Genomic DNA, 25,583 nt, shown 5'->3' on the forward strand with positions numbered 1-25,583 from the left:
AAGTTAAGCGTTCATATGTGGAGAATTATAGCCTTGTTGATTTTCTCCTTGTGTTAGCAATGCAGACAAGCTTGAGATAAGATGCGCTAAAAGTGATCACAGATATATCGGTTCAATTTTTAATAAGTCTTCACATTAACATGAGAGTTTGTTGAGGGTTGAGAAGAACTTGAACTAGCGTCTGATTGTCTCTGAGAATGATTCTAGTGCAATTTCTACCGAGTGAATTAAGATAGCGAATTCGTGTCAATATGTAGCCGACTATTTTTAAAGATGGCCAAAGGCGTTTTCATTGAGCTAAAGATTTTGTTAAAGACTTAGTTGTTTCTCGTGTTTTTTAGTTGATTGAATTCTGAGAGGATTGAAAGTGGACAGTTGTGTCATTTAAGGCATTTATGTACCTTATTTTCCACTATTTTCAATTAGTAATTACATGGTAGCGAAATTCTCTGTAGTTGGTGGATCATGATACTATTCTGAAACACTAATTAGTTTGAATCTGAAACTAATTACATGAATATGGCAAAAATTGAAGAGATATAAAGCTAGAATTATGATGTGATTCTATGAGCTGATAATTGATTGTGTTTGCAGGGATTGCAGTCTGCAAATGTGCATCTGACGAGTGAGAAGAATGAGTTGTTGGAGAGTGTGGCCAGTCTGCAGAGGGAGTGTGAGTCTATTGAGAAGAGGTGTGCACAGGTGGAGCAGGAGAAGCTGGCCATTAGGCTCGAATTTGAACAGGCCATCAGCAGACTTTCCCTCCCTCCATCTCAACAGCCACTCACTTTTCAGTCTCCAGTTGGTTAGTCCAATTGATTTTCCATTTTTGATTGTTGAACGAAGCCCTCATTGGCGACATGAAACTGTTTTCGTTTCTGCTCATTTTAAAGCAGGCGGACTAATTTTTTTCTGTCTTGCCATACGGTTATGAATATTAAACAACCTTACTGTTGTGAATGCCCACTTTGCTCCAAAAAATTTTCTTATTTGTCTTCTAAAACCACATAATTTTTTTCATCCTCTTTGTGTAACTAGGGAAATTGTTTCACTGTTCAAAAGCTGTTTAATTGCTTTCGAATGAGAAGAAATTATTGTAAACGTGTGTGTCATTTTTAGGAATCAAAGAGGAGTATTGAGATTCTACGGTTTTTTTTAGCTGAAGTCATGACTTGAAATTTGACTTTTGTTTTCGAACACTGACTTCTGTTTTAGAACGTTGACTTGTGTTTCGAACATTTGACTTTAGAAGTAGCTTAGTTTGTAATGTGAAGTAATTCAGAACTGATGGTAATATTTAAGGTTAAAAGGTTGTTTCTAGAATTTGTGATCCCATATAAGTCCCTCCAACCTATCTAAACTACCCCCTCCCCCAACTAGCCCCCCCCCCACACACACACACCCCTACCCCCAACCCCTCACACACACCACACACATGTGAAACCCCCGCACCTTTACCTCAACCATCACCCTTCCTACGCCTACGTACATACCCACATTTCTCACTAAAAATTGATTTTTTTTACACTGTATTTTGCTTTTTTGTTTTCATATTTCTAAATTAGGTAGGGTTAGATAAGAGTTTTTATTGCACGACTCTTTGACTCGTTTCCGGTAATCTACCGGCTATGTTTTTGTAGCTAAAGTCATGACTGGAATTCCGAAGTCTGGAATTGGCGTTAGGCAACATTGGCGGTTTTATGAACATTTTACGTTGACGTAACACGGAAAAATTTTTGCAATTTTCAGGTTTTTTTGAAATATTGTTACCATTTTTTTGAGTTTGTTACCATTTTTCCTCAGGGACCAAAAAATTTACAGCTTTTATTGGCAATGGAATTTTTTCAGCGTTTAAATGTCATGAATTTTTAATTGCTCTTGAACGAAGTTCATAGCAATTATTGTAAACGTGTGTCTTTTTTTGTGCAAATAATTCGCTTGACAATTTTGCGCTTTTCTAGAAGATTCTTCTCAAGTGACTTTTTCACGCTTTCGTTCTTCATTTTTGAGTGATCTCTTGCTCTGAAGTAAAGGTAATATAAATTTGGTTGCAGAATAGGAGAGTAATGTGATCTGTAGCGCATTGGTTACTGGCTGTGGCTGTGGATTGGAAGGTCAGTGGTTCGAATCCCGTCCGGGGACAAGTTTTTTTGCTCCCATAAACAAAATTTGATCTAGGCTACAGCCCCTGAATTAAATTGCCTCGCCTGTCGTTCAAGAGCAATTCTTCCGACATTTGTCGGTTTATGTTTGTAATTTTCCGATAAAATTTGGAATTTTTATAAATTTTTTGAAGTTATTATTTAATTGCTCTTGAACGAAGTTCATAGCAATTATTGTAAACGTGTGTGTCTTTTTATGCAAAATTTTTGCTTGACAGTTTTGACTTTTTGTGTGACTTTTACGCCCTTGACTTTTTGCTTTTCGCGTGATCTAAAATTCTCTCTCAATCACATTTTCAAGCAGCTGAACTCAATTGAGGGCAATTTAATACTAAAAGTCAAATGAAAAGTGCGCCGAAACTGGTGCCAATTTTTACTTTAATTCTTCATAGTGGTATATATTAACCTCTAATGTGGTTATTTGAAGACCACAATTGAGCTTCTTAGTCCCATTTAGGCTCCGCCTCCCTCCCTCTCCCCCCCACCGACTGAAGCAGGCTGCAATTGATTAGAGCTCCCTCTAGTCGTTCGAGCGCATTCCTTCCGACATTTAGTTGGTTATGTTTTCTTTTTTTTCGCCTATACGGACAGGTAGCGTCCTCTGGTTTCTTAAATTGTGTTTGCATGGTTACTGGGGCCAAAGAAATCGATTGCAACATTTTAAAATCACGAGCTTGTAATTTTTTGTGATAATTCGAAAATTTCTGATAAATTTTTGTATTCCTACTTTATCCTTCTTTATGAGCCTGTGAAACTATTAAGGCTTACCATTAGGTCACTGGATAGCCCATGGAGACAATGAATTAGTTCCGAGGAAATTAATTTTACGAATTTTTGCGGTTTTCAATTTTCTTGAATTTTCAATGTTTCATTTTCTATGTTTACATTTACCGTCCAATTAAATTTGGTTGGGTCTTACAGATAAGTTACTGGATATAATCCGGGGACAAAAATTGTTTTTCAGCTTTTTTATGTTGCGAAATTATGAAACTTTCATAAATTTAGCAATTTTTAATTTTAAAGGATTTGTCTTATTTTTCGATTTGGTCAATCTTTTTGGGCCAATAGACCTCGTTCAATTTTGTGCGTGGGTTAAATTTAGCCTACAGGATAAGGGCTCCAAGAGTTTCAGCAATGATTTTGTTTTTGTTTAGTTTGATTATTTCAATTTCTCAATTTTTGAGAGGCATTGTCCAAATGATTTGCTGGTCATATACAGTAGTTTTAAGTTTTTCCATTCAATTCTTTCGGTTGTATTTAAAGACTTGTTTGCTATTTTTTGAATTCGCTTTTCCTCTTGATCACTTTTTTTGTTTTTCAAAACTCTTGATTTTCACGTTTGACCTCTGACTTACCTCACTCAGTGTTTCAACTGAATAGAATTTAATTTCTTTCACTCGTTGATTTCCGCAATGTAGTGAATACTGTAAATGTCAAAAGAGCAAAATCAGAGAGCGGGATCAACCGACCGATAGAGCCTGTCATTAAGTTATAGTGCAGTAGGCTTTCAAAGTCCATTAGAGTGATTGCTAGCTGAGATTAAGCTTAATTGCTTTCAATTTAGAAGCTGAATTAATTACGGTTTTAGAATATAACTGAAACTGCTCGCCGAATTAGATTACGGATCTTTTCCGTTTGTGCCCCCCCCCCCAGTACGTTATGCTCCCCCCAGTGACAGAGCACGTGTCATTACATAGTAAATCATTATGTAAAAATATTGCACGTGCGTCTGGGGGTTGCAAATAATATGCACCCACTAAGCTGGGGGGGGGGGGGGGCACAAACGGAAAAGATCCTAGATTACTTTTTGAAAGATAGGAAAAATGTCTGTCAATTTCTATCTCTTGTTTTTCTGTTTCAATCAATGCGCGTCAACGGCAACCATTTTCCGGCAATTTGCCGGATGTTTTTCATATAGTTGTATGCGCGCCGTCGATAACTTCTCCAAATTTGATCCGCATCCGTTCCTATCTGTGTTATACGGCACAAAAGTATGTTTCGCAGCTATTCCGGCAATGCCTTCAACGTCTGATTCTTTTCAAGTAAATCTTTTTTATTCTGTCTAGATGGTATAATTTAGGTGGTCCCGTACTCCAAACAATTAACCGCTAGAAAATTGTTGCATATATATATTTGGAATAGTTCTTTGGATGTGGTTGCGCTTTTGCAGTGATTTTAAACACGAAATTGCTCTCACTCTCCTTCGATTTGCACAGAATTTTTGCGTATTATACTTGATATTGAATTTTTTGCGTATTGTACTTGATTTGACATTATTGAAGTATCTTGTTAATTGCTCTCAATCGAGTCCCCCCCGCGCACGCACGCACACACACACACACACACACACACACACACACACACACACACACACACACACACACACACACACACACACACACACAACTTCAAAATTAATTTTTAGTAAATTTCCTTTGCTCCACTCAATAACTGAGGTGACGCTCATCGGATTTAAACAGATTTAAGCGATGTGCCAGCATAGCTTTGTCATATGCATATAGATAACATTGATTTATGAAAATACTGAATACTGGGAAGAGTTAATGGATAGGTAAAATTTTGCATGCAATTTTATTTCTAATGGATTCAAATTCGCGCCTCATTTTTATTCTTTTGTTGATGCCTGATTTTCAGAGATGTATTTGCTTTAGAGTTGCCATCTAAGGAAAAAATGAGGGATGATAGCACCATGATGCTGTTGGGATCGCCGAACAAGTTGAGTTTGGGAGAATCGCCTCTTATTGTTCGTCAGCATTCAGTTGCATCTCACACATCCAACAGCAATGCAGAAGAGACTTCAAAGTCGCCGCAGATGCCGGTTGTGCAAACCGATAACCAGAATGCAGATCAAATCAATATATCCAATGAATCCGAAATGTACCACAGTTTTGATGAAGAGAACTTGTCTGAGTTGCCGAGGCGCAATTCAAAGCCTGGAGGAACTGATGATGTGCACAGAGTGTCAAGGGATGGAGTGCTAGATAGCAGTGAATTGGATGCCGAAAAACAGGAGCTAATAGCTCTGACCAAATCACTGAAAGAGTTCATTGTGCAGTGTAATAACCTCACAGCCCAGGTGAGGCTTTCTGCATCATTGTAGATGCTATGTAGTGGACACGTACCTGGACCATTGCGCGGAAATAAATAGAACCTTTGATACGAATTTTTGATAGCTGCACTCATCTTCTCAACCTGTTATTTTAGGGCCCTATTTTACAATTCAAAGAATTTGAATTCTCCTGAGACGCTGTCTTGGTGCTACTCAAAGTATGTGGAGAAAGTTTTTATAGCTGCGAAGCTGTAAGCTGAGCGAAGCTATATTGCGGTGCTCTTGGTTTTTTTTACAATTCAAAGAATTTGAATTGTATTGGGGCGCTGTCTTTTTTTTTTAAAGATCTGTTCACACATTTTCATGATTTAAGTCAAATTGGAGTAGTGATTTTGGTCACGCCGAAACAGGAAATGGAGCGAAAAAGCGAGTGGTTTTGCGGCGTGAAATTTTTTTGCTCTAATTTTAAAGTAGAGAGTGAGAATATGGTGTTTGAACAAAAATTCGCTTTATCGGTAGTGATTTTTTGTTCACATGCGGCAATTTCACTTTGATTTTTACTGTTTTTTCGATTTTTTGGATAGGATTTTTTTCTAAATGATTTTTCCAATCCATTCATAGTCCGTTCTAGGTCTAGTTTTCTGTTTAGTCAATGAAAATTCTTTGAATTGTACGTCAGGACTTGTCCTGCTATGTTTTTTTGTTTCGTCGTCTGACGCTCTTTTTTCGTTTTACATTTGTTCACACAGCGAAGCTGAAAAAGTCAAATTTTCTGAATGACTTCTTCCTCTCACTAACGGCATTTGCGCGCGTGATTTCATTTCTCTCTCGCTTTAGCAGAAGTTTTTAGGTCATTTGCGTGATTAGGTTTTGATCATACTTGACTTACCTCACTCAATAAAATGACTTTTGCACTTTAAAACTTTAAAAGTTTAATTTGAATTTGTTTAAGGTCAAAGGAGTTCATTTGTGCAGTAAAGGTCCCTAATAAGAGGCTTCTGTGGAATGAATTTTAACAAGTTTTATTAATTTATCGCTGAATGTTTTTTACCTCGTTTTTTTGAGAGGCGTCGATTTTTTTCAATTTAGATCTGCATCTGTTTCTATCTCTATTATATGGCACGCAGGTCTATTCCTTCGCAGCTATTCCGGCAATCTGCCGGCTATGTTAATCAACTTTATTCGAGTGAATTTTGAAGCAGGACATGAAACGTGTGAACAAAATTGGCGAGTGGAACGAAAAAAGTGGTTTTCTGTTCATATGGCTGTTTTTAAGGGAGCAAGAAATTGAGGTGTAAAAAGAATTTCTGAACGAATTTTTTTTTCTCATATGATGCTTTTTCCAGCAGCGTGTTGTTTCAACTATTGTTTTTGTTAATATATTTGAATGGAATATAATAATGGTATTATTCCCGTCTTTTGGAATTCGAAAGCCGCCTAGTGCTCGGAGGCGTCTTTTTAAATAATTGATTAGTAGCCGCAAAGCGATAGGTGGGCTATTATTGGCCTTCTCTTGGTTTTTAATAGCCGCCCTCATCTTCTCAGCCGGCTATTATAGCGCTCCTATTTTTGTAATTGCTCTTGAACGCAGTTCATAGTGTGTCTTTTTTTATGCAAATTTTTCGCTTGACAATTTTGCGCTTTTCTTATAGAACATTTTTTGACTTCTCAAGTCTCCTTTTCACGCTTTCGTTCATCATTTTTGAGTGATCTCTAGTGCTCCGAAGTAAAGCTTGTTGCTAATATAAATTCGGTTGCAACATAGGAAAATTAAGTGACTCGTAGCGCAGTGGGTAGTGCGGGTGTCCATGGATCGGGGGGGGGGGGGGGGGGTCGAATCCCGGTGGGGGCGAGAGTTTTTGCACCCATAAAGAAAAATTGATCTATACTGAAGACCATGAATTAAATTGCCTCGCCTGTCGTTCAAGAGCAATTCTTCCGATATTTGTCGGTTTATGTTTTATACTTCGTCAAACTTTTTTCGCTTTACCCATTTTGCCGCTTTTTGCGTGAAATCTTTTCGACTTCTCTAGGCTAGTTTCACTCTTCTGTCATTCTGCTCAAAGTCCTTTTAAACAGCAGCTGCTCAGCAAAGCAATTCAAAATGAAGAGAGTCAGTATAAAAAAATCAAAGTAAGAAATAGAAAATAGATAAACCCATAAAGCCCATTTTAGATGCCAGGTACTTGATCTTTGCTGTCATAAGTTTTAGTTACTATCTATAATGCTTATTGATATTGATACTAGACCCTTTAGCCTCTCACTGAGAGACAGGATTATGTTCAATTACGAAATTACATCAAAATAAATCGCACTTGAAAATGTTTTTATACAAATCAATTTTTGTTGATGTTTTCTTTTCTTTCAATCCCAATAGAGTTATGGGAATCAAAGGCGGCTATTTTCTGGCAATCTGTCGGGTTTGTTTTTTTTGTCATGATTTTTGTCAAGGCCATTTGGCGTCACGATCTCTCAATGTTTGCTTTTTCATTCATTCTTGCATTTTCAACTGAATTGTGCGCATGACGTCATTTTTCACTATTAGCGGAGTTGCACGTGACTTTTTCCTCACTATCAAAATGACTTTTCTGTACTTAGATTCAAGGTCATAAGGTCAACTGGGTGTGTCACTGTTCGTGAAGGTTGTTTGAGAGCAGCTAATAGAACCAGCACGTTTAATAAAACAGTGAAATATCTCTTTGACCTGTTTATTGTTATCTGTTTAACAGCCGCCCTCATCTTCTCAGCCGGCTATTATAGCGCTCCTAATTTTTTTTACTTCGTCGCACAGAAAGATGTTTTGCTTTACCTCATTTTGCCGCTTTTTCAACATTTTGCGTGAAAACTTTGACTTCTCTAGGCTAGTTTCTCTCTTCTCTCATTCTGCCAAAAATGATTTTGAACATCAGTTGCTCAGCAAAGCAATTCAAAATGAACAGAGTCAGTATAAAAATTGAAGTCAGAAATAGAAAGGGGATAAACTCATAAAGCCCAATTTTAGATGCCCGCTATTTGAACGTCGTTCCTATAAGTCTTAGTTACCATCTCTAATGCTTATTGGTATTGATAGTAGCCCCTGTAGCCTCTCTCTAAGAAACAGAAGTACGTTATGTTCAACTACGAAATATCATCAAAATAAATCGGACTTAAAAATGTTTTCGTACAAAAATCTTTTTTTTTCAATATCTTCTTTTCTTTCAATCCCAATCATGCTTATTGGAATCAACGGCGGCTATTTTCCGGCAATCTGCCGGGTATGTTTAAGACTGTAGGTCCGCGACGCTATTGTGGCTGTTTTCTCGCTATCTGCCAGCTATGTTTACAGTGGTTATAGTCGTAAGACAATGTTTTTGTTACGAGCATTTTTGGTTTTTCTATTGCCTCAGTATTTTTTTGGTCTCAGATTTTTTAAAGAGAAAAAACCTCTATTTAAGCGCTATCAGTCAAAATTCCTAGCAATTTTCTTAGTCCTGTTAGTCACGTTATTCAGTTGTTTTTACCAAGTACACTTCTTATATACGGATATATTCAAATTTTTTAATATTCTCCGTCAGTTGGTTTTTGGGGGCTAAATATTTCATTGAATTTAAATTGGGTTTTTAAAAATTTTTCTTGTAGCGTCAATTTGTAATGATGGTCTGAAAGGTTTATTTTCGGCTGAGGCATTTCAAAATTTTTTTATAAAGATCTATTCACTGTTTTCATGATTTTTGAAATCAATTTTGGGGAGTGATTTTGGTGACGCTGGAGCAGGAGGTGGATCGATAAATCGAGTCATTTTGCGGGGTGACTTTTATCACTCGAATTTTAACTTTAAGTGAGAAAACAGTGTTTGAACCAAAAACATTTTCTGGATAACGGTTTTTTGTTTGCTTGCGGCATTTTTAGTTGGATTTTTAAATGCTTTTCTCAAGTTTTGAACAGGCTTTGTGGGTGTATTCCCTGAACAAAGTCTTGTCGTTCCAAGGTCTAGTTTTTGTATAGTCAGTGAAAATTGTTTGAGTTGCAACTCAGGACTTAACCTGCAATGTCGAACAAAGATTTTGCTCTACCTTAGTTCACAGATTGTTTAACATTGTACGGGAAATCTTTTTTGGATTCTTGGGTTTAGTTTCCCTCTTCTCTCATTCTGCTCAAAGTGCTTTTAAGCTGCAGGTGTTCAGCAAAATAATCTAGAATAAACAAGAGCAGAGTCAGTTCCAAGAAACAAATTCGAAAATATAACTTTTTTCATTGATACTTGACCCTGTATCCTCTCATTAAGAAATGTGAGTTTGTCTAACTACGAAATGACATCAAAATAATTCAATGTTTAAATTTTTTTTTTCGATTTTGTTTTTCCAATCAGAATCGGGGTTACAGGAATCACTGGCAGTTGTTTTCCAGCAATCTTGATTCCTTGATATTCAATTGCTAGATTGCCTTTAAAAAATACTTTGAGCATTTTTTATTTAAATTTTTTTCCTATAGGCATTGGTTTGCTTGCATATGTACCAGCCATTAGCAGAACCTCGTAATGGGTTCAAGATTTTTTTCTTCCAATCAGAATCGGGGTTACAGGAATCACTGGCAGCTGTTTTCCCGCAATCTTGATTCCTTAAATATTTAATTACCTGATTGCCTTTAAAAATACTTTGAGCATTAGTGATTTAAGTTTTCCCTAATGGCATTGGATTGTTTGCAAATATACCAACCATTAGCAGAATAGTTTAATGGGTTCAAGATAATTACTTGCTTTTGTTGACGAATTAATGTTATGTTGTAAAGTTCTGTTTGTGAAATTCTGTTTTGGATAATTCCTTGAACACAGCAGTAATCTAATCTTGTGGATCACCAATCGCAAGAATTTTTTACCTTGTTGGTTGTAGACAAAATAATCGAAACCTCATATTGGTACTCAAAGATCTTTTACACTGGCGTCTTTGTCACTTTTAGTGGAGTGAGTTTTTTTTCATTCGCGTGGTTAAGTACTTAGTTGCACGTGACGAATAATTTTTCAAGTCAATTTTAAGTATGCATTGTGGTCCCGCTGGAGCAGGAAGTAGAGCAATAAATAGAGTAATTTTGGGGTGTGACCTTTATCACTCGAATTTTAACTTTGAGTGAGAAAACAGTGTTTGAACAAATTTTTTTTTTATAGTTTTGTTCACTTGCAGCATATGTAGTGGGATTTTTAAATGGTTTTCAAGTTTTTGATCGGCTTTTTGGGTGGGTTTTGTTATTTCGCTACTTCTAGTTTTTTGTTTAGTCAATAAAAATTGTTTGAATTGCAATTCAGGATTTGTCCAGCTATGTCGAACTATTTTTTTTCGCTCTACCTTAGTTCACAGCCCGTTCAGCATTTTACGTGAATACTTTTTAGCTTCTTAGGGTTAGTTTCACTCTTCGCTTATTGTGCTCAAAGTGCAGCATTTCCTCAGCAAAATAATCTAGGTTCAACAAAGGGGAGTGAGTTTCAAAAAAAGGAAGCAAAATAGAAATATTGGTTTTAATACTAGCCCCTTTATCATCTTTTTAGGAGACTGGAGTATGTACAGCTACGAAATAACATCAACATAGTTCATACTTTTAACGAATATTCAGAAAGAAAAATAATTTCCTTTTAGCATTTTTTTAAAATTCCAATCGGGGTCACGGGAATCAGTGGCCGCTATTTTCCAGCGATCTTGATTCATGATGTTTAATTACTTGATTGCCTTTAAAAAATGCTTTGAACATGAGTGGTTCATAATTTTCCCTATAGAGTTGGTTTTTTTGGCATATAGTAAAACAATTCCCCTATAGGGATTTTTTTGCACATTTTCCTGCCAGTAGCAATGGATTCAAGATAAATACTTGCTTTAGTTGAAAGAATGGTGAGTTATAAAGTCATGTTTTTAATATTTATGTTCATGGACAGAGCAGTAATATATCTTCTGGATCACCAATCCCAAGAGTTTATTGTAGCTGCGAAGCCGTAAGCTGAGCGAAGCTATATTGCGGTGCTCTTGGTTTTTTTTGTTTCGTCGTCTGACGCCTTTTTTTCGTTTTACATTTGTTCACACAGCAAAGCTGAAAAAGTCAAATTTTCTGAATGACTTTTTCCTCTCACTAACGGCATTTGCGCGCATGACGCCATTTCTCACTCGCTTTAGCAAAAGTTTTTAGGTTATTTGCGTGATTAAATTTTGATCATACGTGACTTACCTCGCTCAATAAAATGACTTTTGCACTTTAAAACTTAAGTTTAATTTGAATTTGTTTAAGGTCAAAGGAACTCATTTGTGCAGTAAAGGTCCCTAATAAGAGGCTTCTGCGGAATGAATTTTAACAAGCTTTATTAATTTATCGCTGAATAATGTTTTTACCTTGTTTTTTGAGCGGCGTCGATTTTTTTTCAGTTGGGATCTGAATCTGTTTCTTTCTCTATTATACGGCACGCAGGTCTATTCTGTCGCAGCTATTCCGGCAATCTGCCGGCTATGTTTTTTTAAGATCTGTTCACACATTTTCATGATTTTTGAAGTCAAATTGGAGTAGTGATTTTGTCCGGCTGAAACAGGAAATGGAGCGAAAAAGCGAGTGGTTTTGCGGCGTGAATTTTTTTAGCTCTAATTTTAAAGAAGATTGCGAAAACGGTGTTTGAACAAAAATTCGGTTTCTCGCTAGTGGTTTTTTGTTCACATGCGGCAATTTCGCTCTGATTTTTTCTTGGTTTTTGATTTTTCGGATCAGATTTTTTTTCTAAATGGTTTTCCCAATCCATTCAAAGCTATTCTAGGCCTAGTTTTTTGTTTGAATTAAGTTTTCATTTCTCGCTAGGGGTTTTTTGTTCACATGCGGCATTTTGACTTTGATTTTCTGCTTTTTTTCTTATTTTTTTCTATTTTTTTGAAAAATGTTTTTCTCAATTCACCCATAGTCCATTCTAGGTTTAGTTTTTCTGTTAAGTCAATGAAAATTCTTTGAATTGTACGTCAGGACTTGTCCTGCTATGTTTTTTTGTTTCGTCGTCTGACGCTCTTTTTTCGTTTTACATTTGTTCACACAGCAAAGCTGAAAAAGTCAAATTTTCTGATTGACTTCTTCCTCTCACTAACGGCATTTGCGCGCGTGACGTCATTTCTCACTCGCTTTAGTAAAAGTTTTAAGGTTATTTGCGTGATTAGATTTTGATCATACGTGACTTACCTCACTCAATAAAATGACTTTTGCACTTTAAAACTTAAGTTTAATTTGAATTTGTTTAAGGTCAAAGGAACTCATATGTGCAGTAATGGTCCCTGATAAGAGGCTTCTGTGGAATGAATTTTAACAAGCGTTATTAAGTTATTGCTGAATGTTTTTTACCTAGTTTTTTGAGCGGCGTCGATTTTTTCAATTTAGATCTGTATGTTTCTATCTCTATTATATGGCACGCAGGTCTATTCTTTCGCAGCTATTCCGGCAATCTGCCGGCTATGTTAACTTGTTGTAGACAAAGTAATCTACACCTCGGATTGTTACTATTCAAGCAGTTTTTAAACCAGGCATTGGATCTAACGTCCGACAATGACTGGCGTCTGGACCTTCTCAAATGTGTCCAAAACATTTTCATCCACGAGCACAATTTGATTTCACACGAAGCTCAAGCAGTCGGGGATAACTTGAATAAAGTGAAAACCTCTGAGGCACAGGCATTCGAGCAGTGTCAAGAGGACTTGTCGAAGCTGAACAAGAGGGTTGAGAGGTTAACGAAGGTCATCCAAGAGGGAGTTGCACAAGTGAGAGTTGCAGACCGAGTCTCGCTCATCAACGAAGTGAAAGACTTGAAGAAACGACTGAAAGCTGTCAAAAGCAATTCGGGATCTAGAAGAGGGTCCAGTTCCCAGGAACCGCCAGACAGAGCTCACAATGTCAATGACTTGTCTGTTGTGAAGAGGTATTGATATGTTCTATATTCTGAGAAATAGTGCCAGCCGTCTGCTAGTTGTGACGGATTTTTAATTGGTCTCGAACTAAGTTTGAAGCAATTGTTGCAGTCGTGTGTGTTTTTTAAAGGTTGGCATCTGACCGATTTTGTATTTTCGAGTGACATTTATCACTCTTGACTTTTCGATTTTTGCTTTTCTAAATTTTTCACTGCAAAAAACTTTCAATTGACAATTAACTTGGTTATCATGATTTTAGTCATCAACACAACAGATTAGCAGTTTAATTTATCTAATATCAGCAGTCCGTTTCTTTTCTTCACAACAAGAAGTAGGCCTCTATTACAATATGCTTTCGTTCTCCCCACTTAGGTCAGGTAAGAATGAAAACTTGTGATTGGAGGCATCAATATAGCTAGAGGTCTTTTTTCAGGATGCATGCTGTTGTGTTTCGGTTGATGATCTTTTCAAATTGAGCCGATTTTAAGTTGCTCGCGCAAGCAATATCGTCAGTTCAATTTTAGTTTGACGCCTGCCCCCACTCATTGGGTGACAAAAACATCAGAGCGCTAATAATTGGCGTTAAAATTTGATTGGGTGACATATAAAAAAGATTTTTTAATACATAGCAGTAGACATTTAGTCTACAAGTACGCTGCCCTCTCAAGTTTGGTTATAAATATTTGATAACTTTTATCTGATTGCAACAGACACGTCAAAATATTTCTTCAAGGAATAAAAGCTCCATCTTCATAGCGAATTGATCTCCATTTAGATCTAGTTCCTCTTTTGCACAGATTTGAGGCCCTTAAGATCGCAAAATTCAATCTCAGTTTGACCCAGTTCATGATAATGCTGTATGGTTTGTCCCATTTAGAAGCGAGTCTGTCCGCCAGCTTTCTGAGAAAAATTTGCTTTCTCTGGCCATTATACCGTCAACACTGAAAATTAACGCAGTAAAAGCGATTTTTTTCCTGGCAAGCCTCGTAGTATTTTCTCCTCTTTTCGTCAGCGCAGTTTTCAAGCACATCCTCTGGATTTCTGTTGCCGTAAGATTTTGCCTCATTGTCTGACACCAATATCAAACGAGGCAGTTACTTGCGAGCTCCAGACACCTCCTACGAGAAGGTCGGCTCCTAACGCTTTCTGATTCTCCGAATGTTCACGAATTAGTGGCACTTTTTGAGTGTATGTCCATGCAAGGCACAATAAGTCTCCCAATAAATCTCTAATTTCATTATGCCTTTGTGTAATTAAGCCTCCTTTTTTGCAAATGTGGGCATGCTGAGCATGGAAATCTTCACCCCAGCCGTCACATTTTACAGGGAGGTTTGTTAGGGGTGAACCGTATCTTAGCGCCATAGAATCCTGGAACTCGTTCTTCGACAAAACAAAATTCTCTCTCTCTCTCTCTCTCTCTCTCTCTCTGACACTTTTGCTGTTAACCAACAAGAGTTTCCCGTTTTGAAATTCCGCTCCATTCTTTTCCTCTGATGTGCATGCTTGTTGTAACAAACCCATATATGTATTACTCTGCTGGGACTCATTTTCAAGCTGAAAACTTTGCTGCTGCGAACTTGAGTTTTGTGTGCGTCGACGTCCAATTTCGTTCCATTCAAAGTAGAATACGAAATCACGAAAGATGTTTTCTTGGACATTTCAAATTGCCCACTGGGTTTGGAATACCTAATCCTCGTTTCTTAGCAGACAAACTCAACAGACTTCGTTGGGGATTGCTCACATAATAAATGTTAGTTACGGTTGATATGAACTGGTTTTTTATTGAATCTTCTTGTGGTGTCATCGCATCCTGGGACAACTCTTATCAGAAGATTCCATTCGGCCTGAACTGATTTAGTGAACACCGAAAAACACTCATGAGGACAGAAGTCGACTGCAGCGCTCAAAATTTGAATCTTAGCCTGCCAATTTTTGATTTTTTTTGTGAACATTTTCTTTCATGGTGGTTTCATCGCCAATACCATTGGAGCAATAGACCAAAACCATTGGAGGACTTTTTCCCAAACAACTCTCGAAGTCCATGAATTGATCCTTCAATTCCACATGACACTCCCCCGCAAGTGGTTTTGACCCAAACGCATACGCGATGTCATCCTCAGTCAAATCAGCTGCTGCTTTACCAAGTAATCTTCGCAAAGTTTCACCAATGCCGATTCGTTTTTCTTCTGGCTGTTTATCCAATGCAATAAGTCGACATGAGAACAGCGCTTTGATTTTACGCCACGACATAATTTCGTTTCCGATCAAATTACCAATCTGAGAAACTAAGTCTCTCAATCTGGAGCTTTCAAGCCCAAACCTAATTAGCGCATCAAACCAGTGGTTGGCGTCTGATCCAGAGGGCCCTGAACTACCAAAAAGTTTCCGGGCTTGTTTTTCAACTGTACTACTCGTTATATTCATTTTTCTAGAGGAGGAAATTCTGATATGTTGAATTTCTCCTCAAGTAATGGTGAGGCTTTCGGGTGCTTTTTTGCAAAATTTCGGTTACCGTTCGTCCGTCTTTTAAATCAGAAGGCTTAGGAACACTCGTGTTTTTATCTGCAAGGAACTTTGCTGCATTTCTGATGTTTCCCTTTTGAACCATCTTAGCAAACGCCTGAAATTTCTCCTCAGGTTCGCTCTTTTGAGTTCTATAAGCTTTTCTCGAGTATTGATGGCATCTCTAATAAGATTGAACAAGAGATTGAAATTTTTCCGCCGACTATTCCTTCAATCTATTTTCAATTGTTACTTTTACATCTTTGGAGTGTCTCACTTTATTGTCTCTGTGGAGTATGAGAGCAGAAAAAACCAGAAGTCGCTCTGATGGAATAATTTAATTTAGGAGCATCTCAAGTTCGCAATTTAGCATCTCTACATAGTCTTTACCAATTTTTCCCCGTCCGCTAAATTTACATCCGTGTGCAAACAGTATTCCATCTATTTTCCCAAAGATTTTCGTTCGCATGCGGCACGCTGTAATTTGTGTTTTTAAGTGGAAAAATTTCTTTCATCAAAGAATCTTTCTCCGCATCTGATAAAAATTTATCTGCATCAATAATGTTACTTAGATTAAGCTTAGCTAAATATTGTGTTAAACCACTAGAAGAAGACTCAAATCTCCTAATTTGCTCAGGATTTTCAAACGCTTTTTGGATCAATTCGTTTACCTCATCGGTCAAAACTGTATGCTGCTTGAGTTTTTCTACCGATTGCAGATAAATACAAACTGAATAAGGGTTAAAAGTGGTGTCGTTTTTTCTATTCCAATTTACATAATGGACTCTTGGTCGATTATTTTCGTGGCCAAGAACTTTTGCTTTGTATATGTTTTTATCGTGACCAGGGATCCAGATTTCAGTGTTCTCATGAACGAAATACTCCTCGTGGAGTTCATGGTTTTCGCTATCACTGATCTCGACAGATTCAAAACCTGTATGTGTCTCTTCAGTTGTATCAAGCTGATGGGCTTGCTCAGAACAAAGTGTGTTGTGCATGTTAAACAATAGCTGGGAAGAAAATCAGTGAATAAATATGCGGTTTCTGGTTTCAATCAAATTTGACTAGGTGTAACTCGTTTCATGTCTATCGTGAAACCATAATCTCTGCAGTTTAAATTCCGAGCCGCAAGTAAAACTTTCACTTTTTTGGTATGTTTTTGTTTTCCATTTTCCGACTTGTCACCAGAAAACTTGGGGGGACAGCCACCACAGGAAGCTTACTTGGGTGGTCTGAGGGATGGGTCAAAATTTGTGACCCTTGACCAATGAAGTCTATGGCAACCTTTGCAACCAATAAGTAAATTAAGAACAATCTCACCGGAGAACTGATATCAGGATCTTCGTCTAGCCCCAATAGCCACAAGTAGATTCAACTTGCCCTCCACAAATAAATAAACAGGACGCAAAAACGGGGGGGGGGTGGCAAAAAGTACTTATTTCGAGCTCAAGTTTCGATAATGTTCTCCTTTTAGCTGCTTGTTTTGCTTAGCAACCTAACAACGCATGTGCTTTCAATTTTTTAAGGTAATTTTAACTCTGTGAGAGTAAGCAGCTTAACTGCTTCGGCGACTTTAGTTTCATATATCACTTTTAATCTTGCTAGTGGGCTGCTGTATATGCTTTTAACATCATTTAATAAACCTATTGCCCAGCTGCTACACCCGACTGAAGGAGACTACAATCGATCCCTTTTGTCGTTTGTGATCATTTCGTACTTTAGTTATGTACCGTCTTTCTAGCTCAATTTTCAAATCTTTCCTATTTCTTTTCATTTGGTGCACAAATTTAGGAAATTACTTCCCAATTTCATTCACAATTTTAAGCAGTTGAACTCAAGTGACCGCAGTTGAATGCTAAAATTCAAATAGAAAGCGAGCACTAACGCTATTTACATAAACTCGTAAATCAATTGAACCGCTACTACCCCCACCTAGCGAGCGCACGTAAGTTGTTCGAGAGAAAATTTGTCTGACATTAGTAGGTTATGCTCAATTTTTCCAAATTTGGCTGAAATCCTTTGTTTGGCTTCTTGCATTTTTATCTTCTTGCGTTATTGTTTTAAAATTTAGTTGAATAGCAGCTTTTCGAGTTGGCGTTTTTTCTCTAAATTTGTTAATTTTAACTGAATTAAAAATCCTCACTAACTTCTGAACTGTAATGCTTTATACGCATTTTGTTTTAATTTCTGGCTTTTTATTACAGTTACGATATTTTTAATAGACGCTGTCAGTCTGTGAATGGCTATTATCCAGGCGCTCTCTTTTTTGCAAGCCAAAGTATTTGGACTGTATTGATGCGCTGTTTTCTTACGACTCTTTACTTAAGGGAAGTGTTGGTGGAGCGTCTTTTCATAATCGAAGAGGCGTTATGGTTTTCTGTTTTCAAGTCAGCTGGCAAAGAATCCGGAAGTTCAGGGAGTGAATAAAGTTTGCAAAAGTTATTTCTGTGAGCGCGTTCGAAGAGCGGAGAAAAGAGTGGTTATTTTGTTCATACTTTCTTTAGCGAGAAATGTAGGGGTGAAAGAATTTTCGCTAAGCGAGTGATATTTGATTCATGTGATTTTTTTTTGGAGGTTTATTTTTGATTTGGGTTTTTAATAGCCGCCCCTATTTTCTCAGCCGCCTATTATAGCGGTCCTATTTTTTAAAATCCAGAAAATTTGGATTGTAGTGGTGCTCTGTATTTTTTAAATGCTCTCGGAGAGAAGCAATTAGTGTAAACATGTGCGTCTTTTTACGACTCGAAGAGGATTATTGGTGTTTTACAGGCTTTTACCCCCACCCCGTTGCGCTCGCCTCACGCCCTTCAAGTAAACTAAAGCTACCCTCAATAAAACGTAGCTGGCTACTTACAAATTCAACCGCTCACCGGTCGTTTGAGAGCCATTCGCCCGACGTTAGTCGGTTATATATTTTTTAGCTGAAGTCATCATTTGAAATTTGACGTTTGTTTTCGAATAGTGACTTATGTTTTAGAACGTTGACGCCTTTTTTCGAACATTGGACTTTAAAATTAGCTTAGTTTGCAATGTACAGTAATTAAGAACTGATGGTTATATTCAAGGTTAAAAGGTTGTTTCTAGAATTTGTGATCCCCTATAAGTCCCTCCAACTTATCTAAACTACCCCCTCCCAATAAGCCCCCCCCCACACTTACACACACAATGTAAACCCCCCGCACCTATCCCCCAACCCTCGCCCTCCCTACCTACATACCCACATTTCTCACTGAAAATTGTTTTTTTACACTGTATATTGCTTTTTTGTTTTTTCTAATTTAAGTAGGGTTAGATAAGAGTTTCTAATGCACGACTCTTCTCGTCGTTTCCGGTATTCTACCGGCTATGTTTTTCAATGAAAATTTTTGCCTGACCGTTTTCTGACTTGAAATTGTTATGGTTCTGTCTAAGTGACAAAAAGCACGTACAAATGCTGTTAAAATAAACAAAACCATTGCAAAGTAAATTTCATAAAAACAACTAGAACTGATGTTACAAATTAGGTTTTAGATGTTTAATGTGAAATTGCAGTTAGATCTGTCACTACTGAGAGTAATTGCAAAGATGACAAAAGAACCATCAAAGTGGTTAGCACCCCAAGAAATACTGATTTTTTTTTTAAAATAGTAATGGTAAAGTTGTCGAAACCATTGAGTTTGAATTCAAAAATTTAATAAACTCATAATGTGTCATTAGAGATTCATTGAGACCTGTTACTAGTGAAAATAAATAACACGTGAACTGAAACATTACACGCCAGACTCCAAAGTTCAATTAATTTCTTGAAAATATGTAGTGTCTCCGTCGATAAACCAGTTCAATATGAATTGAAAATTAGAAAAGATCATGCTATGCCCCATTAAAGAGCACGTGAGACCGGTCATTATAAGACAAAGCGACAAAATAACAAAATACCCATTAAATAGTATTGAATAATCTAGTTAGAGCTTCAGTGACACCTGCCATCAATGAGTCTAAGTGACATAACAAAAAACAACTTACAAAACAATAATTTTTTTGAAAGCACTTATCGAAAAGCACGTATTTTTATTAATTGCTCTTGAACGAAGTTCATAGCAATTATGGTAAACGTGTGTGTTGTTTTTTATGCAAATTGTTTGCTAGACAATTTTGTGCTTTTCTTCTGGGACATTCTTTGACTTCTCAAGTGACTTTTTCACGCATTCGTTCTTCATTTTTGAGTGATCTCTATTGCTGCGAAGTAAAGCTTGTTGCTAATATAAAATCGGTTGCAGCAGAGCTGATGTAAGTGATTCGTAACGCAGTGGTTATTGCGGGTACCTGAGGGTCGGGAGGTCAGTGGTTTGAATCCCGGCGGTGTAAATGTTTTTGCACCCATTAAGAAAAATTGGTCTAGGCTACAGCTTCTGAATTAAATTGCCTCGCCTGTCGTTCAAGAGCAATTCTTCCGACATTTGTCGGTTTATGTTTACAAATGCTGTTAACCATTGCAAAATAAATTTCAAGGAACAACTAAAACTGATGTTACAAAATAGGTTTGAACTGTTTCATGAGAGATTACTGTTAGATATGTCGCTACTGAGATTAATTTCAAAGGTGACAGAAGCACGAACAAAATAGTTCAAACTCAAAATCTAATTAACTCTATCCTGTGTCATTAGAGAGTCATTGAGACCTGTTACTAATGAGAATAAATAACAGGACAACTGAAACAAAATACACGCCAGATTAAAAAATCATAACGTAATTTTTTGAAAAGAAATAGTGTCTAAGTCGATAAGCCAGTTCAATTTGAATTGATAGTTACAAAATTTCATACTATGCCTCATTAGAGAGCCCATGAGACCAGTCATTATTTGACAAAGTCACAAAACAAATGATCCTTTAGATAGAATCAAATAATCCTAATTAGAGTTTCAATGAGACATGATCAGACCTGTCATCAAAGTATTGGAATACGAAACAATTACAAAACGATAAATAAGAAAAAAGTTTTAAACTTGTTTTGAGAGCAGGTTATCGAAATTAAAAACCTTCTGGTATGAAGTGCAATCATTAATTTTTTTAGAAGCTCGAGAGATAACAATTCAGTGTAAATAGTGGATAAGATAAGTTTGAAGAGAAACTCTAGTTGTTCATCGTATGCTTGGTTGGAAAACTAAAGCCTTGAGGAGCAAGAAAGAACATGAGAATGGCTTATAAATTACAAATGCTGTTAAAATAAACAAAACCATTGCAAAGTAAATTTCATAAAAACAACTAGAACTGATGTTACAAATTAGGTTTTAGATGTTTAATGTGAAATTGCAGTTAGATCTGTCACTACTGAGAGTAATTGCAAAGATGACAAAAGAACCATCAAAGTGGTTAGCACCCCAAGAAATACTGATTTTTTTTTTAAAATAGTAATGGTAAAGTTGTCGAAACCATTGAGTTTGAATTCAAAAATTTAATAAACTCATAATGTGTCATTAGAGATTCATTGAGACCTGTTACTAGTGAAAATAAATAACACGTGAACTGAAACATTACACGCCAGACTCCAAAGTTCAATTAATTTCTTGAAAATATGTAGTGTCTCCGTCGATAAACCAGTTCAATATGAATTGAAAATTAGAAAAGATCATGCTATGCCCCATTAAAGAGCACGTGAGACCGGTCATTATAAGACAAAGCGACAAAATAACAAAATACCCATTAAATAGTATTGAATAATCTAGTTAGAGCTTCAGTGACACCTGCCATCAATGAGTCTAAGTGACATAACAAAAAACAACTTACAAAACAATAATTTTTTTGAAAGCACTTATCGAAAAGCACGTATTTTTATTAATTGCTCTTGAACGAAGTTCATAGCAATTATTGTAAACGTGTGTGTTGTTTTTTATGCAAATTTTTTGCTAGACAATTTTGTGCTTTTCTTCTGGGACATTCTTTGACTTCTCAAGTGACTTTTTCACGCATTCGTTCTTCATTTTTGAGTGATCTCTATTGCTGCGAAGTATAGCTTGTTGCTAATATAAAATCGGTTGCAGCAGAGCTGATGTAAGTGATTCGTAACGCAGTGGTTATTGCGGGTACCTGAGGGTCGGGAGGTCAGTGGTTTGAATCCCGGCGGTGTAAATGTTTTTGCACCCATTAAGAAAAATTGGTCTAGGCTACAGCTTCTGAATTAAATTGCCTCGCCTGTCGTTCAAGAGCAATTCTTCCGACATTTGTCGGTTTATGTTTACAAATGCTGTTAACCATTGCAAAATAAATTTCAAGGAACAACTAAAACTGATGTTACAAAATAGGTTTGAACTGTTTCATGAGAGATTACTGTTAGATATGTCGCTACTGAGATTAATTTCAAAGGTGACAGAAGCACGAACAAAATAGTTCAAACTCAAAATCTAATTAACTCTATCCTGTGTCATTAGAGAGTCATTGAGACCTGTTACTAATGAGAATAAATAACAGGACAACTGAAACAAAATACACGCCAGATTAAAAAATCATAACGTAATTTTTTGAAAAGAAATAGTGTCTAAGTCGATAAGCCAGTTCAATTTGAATTGATAGTTACAAAATTTCATACTATGCCTCATTAGAGAGCCCATGAGACCAGTCATTATTTGACAAAGTCACAAAACAAATGATCCTTTAGATAGAATCAAATAATCCTAATTAGAGTTTCAATGAGACATGATCAGACCTGTCATCAAAGTATTGGAATACGAAACAATTACAAAACGATAAATAAGAAAAAAGTTTTAAACTTGTTTTGAGAGCAGGTTATCGAAATTAAAAACCTTCTGGTATGAAGTGCAATCATTAATTTTTTTAGAAGCTCGAGAGATAACAATTCAGTGTAAATAGTGGATAAGATAAGTTTGAAGAGAAGCTCTAGTTGTTCATCGTATGCTTGGTTGGAAAACTAAAGCCTTGAGGAGCAAGAAAGAACATGAGAATGGCTTATAAAATATGGCGACAAGTTCGAGATCTTGAGACAATTGGGTGTAATGGTTAGCACATTAATAAGAGATGCTATTTCGAATCCACTACTGGTCCATTTTCACTGTAGATGCGCCTGCTGATACCCCTGGCAGTTTTCGGTCCTAGTCTCAGAGGAACCGGAAATGAGACATTATAGTTGGAAACTGTGAAAGAGATTATGCGCAATTTGAGGGGGAAACTGAACTTGTTCAACTTAAACTTGGCCAGAGAACATAAAATTTGAGAAGCAAGAAAGAATAAGAGAAACATAGTGGCTATTATGCTATTGCTGGCATGGTTACTATGGTAGGATTTGGTTATTCTTACTTTCAAAAACATGGTAATAATAATGATAATAATTTTAATGGCATAGATATAATGAATATAGATAAAGCAAAAATTAAATTAAAAAATGGTAAGAATATGACAATAGGTTATGGTTTGATTGATAAAAGCAATTATAATCTCAATCATCCATTCAATATAGTATGTGTGTTAGCTAGTTGCCTTGTAAGTATTTATCCAACTCATAATCATATTAATTCTATATCTAAAAATGAGAGTAATATGTAGAGAATGTAATAATGAAATTGATACTAGTAGTGGTTATCCAGAACATGAACTAATGGATCATTATAATATTTTTCATAAAAATTTAATGGTAAGATGCACGAAATGTATGCAAAGAATATATAGTGGTTATCATTTTAAGGATAGATGTATAGATAATCGTACAGGCCTTATATCATCAGTACATAGTTATTTTGAATATATCAATATTTATGATAATGATAGTAATGATAATATTGATATCAATAAAGATGATTAAGATGACAAAAATTATGATTTAAATAATGTTTTAAATGAACTGAAAGATATTAAAGAAGATTTAAAAGAATATATTAGGACCAATTTAAAACAAGAGATCATTAATGAATTAAAACTAGAGATTAAAAATGAAATGAAAAAAGAAGTTAAAAATGAAATAGAAGGAGGTGCTATAAATAATTTAAGACTGATGTTAATATTAAGAATCCATCTAAAGAAATTAAATCAACTAGAACTTGTTGTTTTTGCAAAATTGAAAAGAATAAAGATTGTTTTTATAAGACTGGAGGTTTATGTAAAGAGTGTTCCTCTGAAAAGGTTCAATGTCAATTGTGTAACATTTTTCTAAATAGGTCTTCCCTTAGAAAACATATGAAGAGACCACATATAAATTAGAAAGATAATTTTTAATGAAAAATTAATTATAAGCCATATATTTATGAGATAGTTCTCTCAATTATACCTTTTAGTTTGTTAATTACAAAATTACACAGAATAACAAGGATAACTAGAATTATGGATTAAATTAGAATCTTAGTAATTCTGCACGAGTGCAGAATTACTAAGATTCTAATTTAATCCATAATTCTAGTTATCCTTGTTATTCTGTGTTATTCTGTGTAATTTTGTAATTAACAAACTATAAGGTATAATTGAGAGAATTATCTCATAAATATATGGCTTATAATTAATTTTTCATTAAAAATTATCTTTCGAATTTATATGTGGTCTCTTCATATGTTTTCTAAGGGAAGACCTATTTAGAAAAATGTTACACAATTGACATTGAACCTTTTCAGAGGAACACTCTTTACATAAACCTCCAGTCTTATAAAAACAATCTTTATTCTTTTCAATTTTGCAAAAACAACATGTCCTAGTTGATTTAATTTCTTTAGATGGATTCTTAATATTAACATCAGTCTTTAAATTATTTATAGCACCTCCTTCTATTTCATTTTTAACTTCTTTTTTTATTTCATTTTTAATCTCTAGTTTTAATTCATTAATGATCTCCTGTTTTAAATTGGTCCTAATATATTCTTTTAAATCTTCTTTAACATTATCTTTCAGTTCATTTAAAACATTATTTAAATCATAATTTTTGTCATCTTAATCATCTTTATTGATATCAATATTATCATTACTATCATTATCATAAATATTGATATATTCAAAATAACTATGTACTGATGATATAAGGCCTGTACGATTATCTATACATCTATCCTTAAAATGATAACCACTATATATTCTTTGCATACATTTCGTGCATCTTACCATTAAATTTTTATGAAAAATATTATAATGATCCATTAGTTCATGTTCTGGATAACCACTACTAGTATCAATTTCATTATTACATTCTCTACATATTACTCTCATTTTTAGATATAGAATTAATATGATTATGAGTTGGATAAATACTTACAAGGCAACTAGCTAACACACATACTATATTGAATGGATGATTGAGATTATAATTGCTTTTATCAATCAAACCATAACCTATTGTCATATTCTTACCATTTTTTAATTTAATTTTTGCTTTATCTATATTCATTATATCTATGCCATTAAAATTATTATCATTATTATTACCATGTTTTTGAAAGTAAGAATAACCAAATCCTACCATAGTAACCATGCCAGCAATAGCATAATAGCCACTATGTTTCTCACTAAGTACATTTTTTATATTTGTATATATTTTATATAAATTAATTGATTTATGTATTCCCTTAAAGTCTAAATATTCTTCAAAATAGAACATTAACTCTTTTGGTTTAATATGTGTTGGTTCTATCGTTCTATCTGTTAAATAACTACTTAGTATATTATATTTCTTTTCCTTAAACTCTGTATAATCAACATACTTCTCAATATCAAGATCACCTATCCTAGAATCATATACAACATTTTTATCTTTATCTAATACAATATAATAGTCACTAATAGTATTATAATTTATTACACCATAGTTATAATGTTTAAATCTATATAGATTAGAATCAATTTCAAACTTCTCTTGTACTCTTTCAAAGAATTGTTGTGAACTATTTAAAGTAATATATATATATATATATATATAGCTTGGGTATTATCTCGTGCTTTAGTATTTAAATCTGTTACAGTATGACCTACACATATTATATTAATATTGTGATGTCT

The 25,583-nt window shown here is 35.3% G+C and overlaps 1 protein-coding gene across 1 annotated transcript in view; it reads left to right on the forward strand.

The window, feature by feature from the left end:
• LOC142358608 (uncharacterized) overlaps nucleotides 1–25,583 on the forward strand; it is a 591,411-nt gene that overhangs the window by 462,136 nt on the left and 103,692 nt on the right. The window contains exons 15-17 of the mRNA XM_075410050.1: nucleotides 595–805; nucleotides 4,835–5,259; nucleotides 12,741–13,132. Coding sequence (XP_075266165.1) covers nucleotides 595–805; nucleotides 4,835–5,259; nucleotides 12,741–13,132 — 1,028 coding nt within the window. The remainder of the gene's footprint in view (nucleotides 1–594; nucleotides 806–4,834; nucleotides 5,260–12,740; nucleotides 13,133–25,583) is intronic.

The sequence above is a fragment of the Convolutriloba macropyga genome, chromosome 2, assembly GCF_964194025.1.
Source record: "Convolutriloba macropyga chromosome 2, txConMacr16.3, whole genome shotgun sequence".
Lineage (NCBI taxonomy): Eukaryota > Metazoa > Xenacoelomorpha > Acoela > Convolutidae > Convolutriloba > Convolutriloba macropyga.